General features: G+C 44.2%; 1 protein-coding gene across 4 annotated transcripts in view; it reads right to left on the bottom strand.

The window, feature by feature from the left end:
* Nucleotides 1-1,449: 1,449 nt before the first annotated feature.
* Nucleotides 1,450-5,854, bottom strand: part of LOC126390983 (complement C3-like) — a 94,705-nt gene continuing 90,300 nt past the window's right edge. The window contains exons 39-43 of one of the 4 annotated variants that reach the window (XM_050045530.1): nucleotides 5,544-5,633; nucleotides 4,596-4,688; nucleotides 4,394-4,477; nucleotides 1,951-2,095; nucleotides 1,450-1,720 (exon numbers count right to left, since the gene is read on the bottom strand). In XM_050045530.1, coding sequence (XP_049901487.1) covers nucleotides 1,579-1,720; nucleotides 1,951-2,095; nucleotides 4,394-4,477; nucleotides 4,596-4,688; nucleotides 5,544-5,633 — 554 coding nt within the window. In that variant the 3' untranslated portion in view covers nucleotides 1,450-1,578. The remainder of the gene's footprint in view (nucleotides 1,721-1,950; nucleotides 2,096-4,393; nucleotides 4,478-4,595; nucleotides 4,689-5,543; nucleotides 5,634-5,854) is intronic. The other 3 variants (XM_050045528.1, XM_050045531.1, XM_050045532.1) reach the window with 3 other exon arrangements.

The raw sequence follows: 5,854 nt of genomic DNA, 5'->3' as shown, positions 1-5,854 counted from the left end.
TTTGCAGACACTTTTATCAGCCATCTAGTGGTAGTAAGTCCACAATACACTAATCTATGTAAAAACAAGATGGCAACAATCAGTGTCAAGTCAGTCTACAGCTGATCCAGACACAAAATGTAATTTCATTTTTATGGTTGAAACTTGTTTATTTATGCTCAATAATGTTTGTAGTTTGATATGGCCAACCTTAGCAACAGTAACAAGCTAGGACACTTTTAGGTTTGACAGACTTCCTACGGACAAAAAGGACGTTCAATGCCCAGAGTGTGGAGCAGGGAAGATTCATCCACAGTCACAAAATTATCAAATCACAAGGCTGCTTGCAAGTTTGCTTTTGCACAGCCATGTTCAGGGATGGTGGCACGGTGGTGTGGTGGTTAGCACTGTCGCCTCACAGCAAGAGGGTTCCTGGTTTGATCCCAGGTGTGGGAACCCTTCTGTGCGGTGTTTGCATGTTCTCCCTGTGTCAGTGTGGGTTTTTTCTGGGTGTTTGCATGTTCTCCCTGTGTCAGTGTGGGTTTTTTCTGGGTACTCTGGCTTCCTCCCACAGTCCAAAGACATGCAGGTTAATTGGTGACTCTAAAATTGTCCGTAGGTGTGAATGTGAGTGTGAATGGTTGTCTGTCTCTATGTGTCCTGCGATAGTCTGGCGACCTGTCCAGGGTTTACCCTGCCTCTTGCCCATTGTCAGCTGGGATAGGCAGATTAGATAGGCAGACAGATTATAAACCTTATAAAACTATACATGCAACCTTAGGATGTCCTAAATGTTTACAACACATTTTCTCGGGATATTGAGCATTTTCCACTTGGTTCTCTCATTTATTGTACTGTGTTCTCTGTGTCCAGCATTCAAATTAATGAAGGTAACCTATGTAACATAATCCACAGCTGTGGATGTGGATATAATGTTACTTTCTGTTTAATATATCTTATGCATCAGTAGGAATATATCTTTTCATTAATCATTATACTGTTGAACAGACTTAAATGGGTAAATTGTTCACTTCAATTTGTGAAAGGCTATTGCATGTACTGTATCATGTTCCTTATACAAGATTCAGTATATACTTTTTGAATGTGATTTTCTTGCTAAATAAATTAAGCCAGTAGAACCCACAACATTTCAGTTACATAGTTTACATTTACTTTTTGCCAGTGGTTTAACAAAAGCTGAAAATACCAGCTTTCTTACTGCTGCAGTCATCATTGATTGAGCTATATGAGCTGTTATATAGTCTGAATAACAAACAATCTGAAATTTTAGTGTTGAACTTTCTATGCATCACTCCACTGAGCTCAACAATATCAGACTTTATGAAACCCCTACTTCCAGCTGAACTTATCAAGCTAATCATACAGTCATCAACATAACAGTGATCATTATTTGTCTAAATTTCTAGATTAATCAAAAGTTCATTTGTATAGAAAACACAGACAATGAGATTGGGATCATCATATTTTAATCAGTACAGTGCAAATTGTAAGACCTCCATAGCAATGAAAGTTTTACATAATAAGAAAAATGCAACACAAACACAATTTGAAAAGAACGTTTTGTTTCCTTGTGCTTCACTACTGCTGACATCCGAAGAGTTGGTACTGCTGGACCATCTCCTCCATGCCCAAACAGGTCGGTCTGTGTTCGTCAGATTGACACTCTGCTTCTGTGGGCCAGTACTCAATCCAGGTTCTCTCTCCGAGTACATACTGATACCTGAGGAGAGCAAAGTAAAAACACATTGGGTTTCCATGTGACCAGCTTCCACTCTGTAACATGACGTGAAAAAGCCTCCTGCCTCCCTCTGTGCATTTAACTACTCCATCAGTAGCTACAGTAACACATAAACTAGAGTCAAAGAAAGATTTGATTTAGTTTTGGAAAACAGTAAAACAGGGAAATGGTAAAATGCACACTCCACACATTCACACAAGGAACAAACTTACGTTTGCTCTTGTTCAAATCTGTGAATATCTTTGGAAGTGCCCATGACAAGGTAGGTTTTGCCTGTCGCCAAATCCGAAGACTCTCTGCAGTGCGGATAACTGAGGAATGTGCGCAGTTTATTCAGAGGACCCACATCCAAACTTCCTGTTATTCAAATATAGGAGAAGAGATAAAAGATAAGGATTGAATGCATAACAGGGATGTAATGCAACACAAGTGTTGTATTCTCACATATTCCTGGTGAAATCATGCTTAAAGGAATAGTTGGACATTTTGGGAAATACATTTAAATTTGCCAAGAGTTAGACTGATACCAGTATTGGTACCATTCTCATGAGTGTAGAGGCTAGTAAATATGCAGCCAACAGCCGGCTAACGTAGCTTAGCATAAAGAGTGGAAACAGTTTGTCTGGCTCAGTCCAAAGTTAACAAAGCACCTTTAATGTAGTTTCTTTAACCTGTACAGAAAACACTAAGTATAAAACAGTTAGCCTTTTTGAACGGGTGTCCTGGATAATTTCCTGGCCAGGACCAATAAGTTCTTGAGTGCCTGCTGATTGCCTGGCAATGCAACCTACGTTAGCTTGCTGCTTGCGGTAGCTTCATACTTGGCATACTAAACATGAGTTCGTTGAAAGGACTAGATGTTGCAATCCCTCTTGTAGTACCACTTCTAATTCATGGGAAGTTCTTGAAAGATGGCTGCTATGAGGCTTTACCGCCGGGACACATCGTCAGTTGTATACCTCAGCATCAACGGGTGTTTTGGCCATTTAACACAAGACACCCTCCACTGAGGCAGGCCCACCACAGGTTGATCATGCCTGCGTGTGTGTCCCGGGGTTAGCTGTTTGCCTTAGCAGCCCAGATGGTGTCGTTTCTCTTCAACCACAGCCAATGACTCGTCCTCTCAGCAGTGTTGGCCAGCTCTTTAATGGCCTGTCTGTGAGCCTGTCCCCTGACTCCAACCTCCCTAAGGAGCTTTGCTGTTGTATTGGCTACAAAGCCCCTGCACCCCACCTCCACCGGGCGCACCTTTACTTTCCAGCCTCTGTCCTCTGCCTCAGCTGCTAAGATGGAGTACCGCAGCTTCTTGCGCTCATACGCTTCTTCCATGGCGTCCTCCCAGGGGACTGTCAGCTCAATAATGTAAACAAGCTGGGAGGAATTAGACCAAAGGACGAGGTTTGGTCGCAGGGTGGTTGTCGCGATCTCCAGGGGGAAAATGAGCCTCTGATCCAAGTCGACTCTAAGCTGACCGTCCCTGGCTGCATTCAGTGGGCCCAGATCAGGGGTTGAGGGGTGGGTCCTTAGCTTGTCTCCCTCCCTAACAAACGATGTTGGGTGTCAGCGCGCATCCTGGTTGATGAAGGATTGGGCGTTGATGAATACCCTCTTACACTCAAGTTTGTCAGCTAGACACCTGAGGACCTGGTTGTGTCTCCAAGTGTATCTGCCTTGAGTGAGGCTGGTCCTACAGCCAACCAGGATGTGTTTGAGCGTTGCTGGGGTCGTACACAGGGGGCAGGATGGGTCTTTTCCAAGTCAAAGCTGCAGGTTTGTGGGAGAGGGCAGCACGTCGTACGTAGCTCGGACGATGAAGCTCAACCTGTTGGATTCCATGCCCCAGAGTTCGCTCCATGTGAGTTTTCTCTTCTCAGTGCCCTCCCATTTCATCCAGCGATCCTGTGTGGCCTGTGCTACGGCTTTGGAACGTCTGGCTGCTTCCTCCTGTCGGCGCACCTCCTCTACCACCATGGTTCGACGTTCGGTTGCAGATGCCTTTTGCCAGAGGGGTGTTACAGTTCCAAGGCCAAAGCCTCCTCTGCCTTGTTGGACGTGGCCCACTACGTCACGATGGAGGAGAGCAGATTTGGCCTGTTGCACAGCCGTGGCTGGGGTCCACTTTTTCCCTGTTGCTAAGGTAGGAGCGGCGCCTCTCATTACTGGGTCCCGGGAGTCGGTGAGGGACATGTCTAGCCTCACCTTGGCACACTTGAACTCTTCAACCAGGCTAGAGATTGGTAGTGAAAGAGCTCCGTCGCTGTATAGTCCGACGCTGCTGAGGCATTTGGGGAGTCCGAGCCACTTTCGCACATGTGAGTTCACCAGCCTTTCCAGTCGGTTGGCATGGGTTATTGAGACCTCGTACATGGTCAACGGCCACAGGAGTCTGGGTAGCAGTCCAAACTGGAAGCACCAGACTTTCAATTTCCCTGGTAGTGCAGTGTTGTTGATCTGCCTGAGGCCGTTAGCTGTGTCCTGCCGGAGTTGTTCAAGTTGCTGGGTGTCTCTGAGGTCTGCATTATACCATCGTCCGAGACGATGGTACAATTCAATTTTAGAAAGAGGCAAACAAATCGTTGTGCCACCTTCACCTGTAAGGCATCTTAGAAACATCAGAGGACTGTACACTTTAGGCAGTTCAGGATAAATACCCACCTTCCTTGATGACTTCCAGTACCCGCACTGTGTAAATGTCAGTGGACAAACCATCTGCAAACTCATCCAGTCTCACTTTGTACACTGAGGACAGACAAGTTGCAGGTTGTTAGCTCACTTGCTTGCTGATTCTACCAATTTCCATCAAAAACACACACATAAATTTGTTTGGGATAAAAATGAAGTTCATTTACGGTCTTACCAAAATCTATTTTGCTGGTTTGTGTGCTCTCGCAGACCTTAGCTGTTCGCTGATCATTGTTGATATTGTCTTTCTTCTGCATACTGCAGTTCTCTGGAAATGCACAATATGCACACAGTAAATAACACAACTGATGACCTGATTAAATAGACACACGTGGATGAGTGTTAATGAGTTGAGTGCAGCTGTAGCTAAGTCACAATTAGTGTATGTTAGTGAGCTATTCGTTAGCTCCACTACTGCTCTGATTATACAGGATCCTTCAGGTGCTTGTCGCCTCTGACAGTACGCTCTGGTGCTAATAACTATTACAACTATTTATGCTACCTAACCATAAGGTACAGACATTTGTGTTTTCATGACATTTTCATTAAAGTGCTAAACTAAGATGGTGCCAAGGATAATTGTTATATTTGCTGAGGCTAAGGATGTTAGCATTGTCATTTTGAGCAGGTTAGCATGCTGACAATAGCATTTAGCTCAAAGTGCTGCTATACCTATGGTACAGCCACTCAGAGCCACCAGCATAGGGTAGATGCTAAGATGTACCCACCTAATGTAGATGTTTTGCTAGCCCTGCTCTAATGTGCTGTGATTGGCTAGTACTAACCTGTACCATGACCTCTTTGTCCTAACCCTATTGGCCCCTGACTTTGACATGCCAATCACAGAATGTAGTCACAGCATAGTAGGGCAGGACTTGGCGAAATACTCGACTTAGCACGACTTAGCATTTACCCTAGTGTGGCTGTGGACTCTTGTTGTTTCTCCCACTTCATTGAGGGGTATAAATTGCTGCAGTTTACAGACAGTGCAGATGATAAGCCCCGAACATCTGATCAGTGCTTTACCTCTGTTAAGCACAATGTTAGTGTTGTCTTTAGGTGTTTGGGGCAAATGTATGTTTACAGTAGATAGATTAGGTCTGATTGACGTCATCCCGTTTACCTTCTGCACATGTGCATTCATCATTTCTACAGAGCCGCAGTAGCTGTCCAGCTTTCCTCTCTGCATGGTAGAATTTCACACAACGTGATTCTGCAATAAGGAAGAAAGTTTTTAAAAAAAAATAAAATTCAGTGGTAACTGCAGTTTATCAAAAAATGAACATAAAGAATTCAAAAATGTAGCTAATAACGCCTGCTTATCCACTATGTCATCTACTGTGACATCTACAAGCAGCAAAGCACATGGAGACATCATTTATTTCTTAGTGTTTTGAGACTCACGGTCATAGTATTCATAGACAGACACAGCAG

The sequence above is a fragment of the Epinephelus moara genome, chromosome 5, assembly GCF_006386435.1.
Source record: "Epinephelus moara isolate mb chromosome 5, YSFRI_EMoa_1.0, whole genome shotgun sequence".
Lineage (NCBI taxonomy): Eukaryota > Metazoa > Chordata > Actinopteri > Perciformes > Serranidae > Epinephelus > Epinephelus moara.
This window is presented reverse-complemented; position numbering and strand designations above follow the sequence as displayed.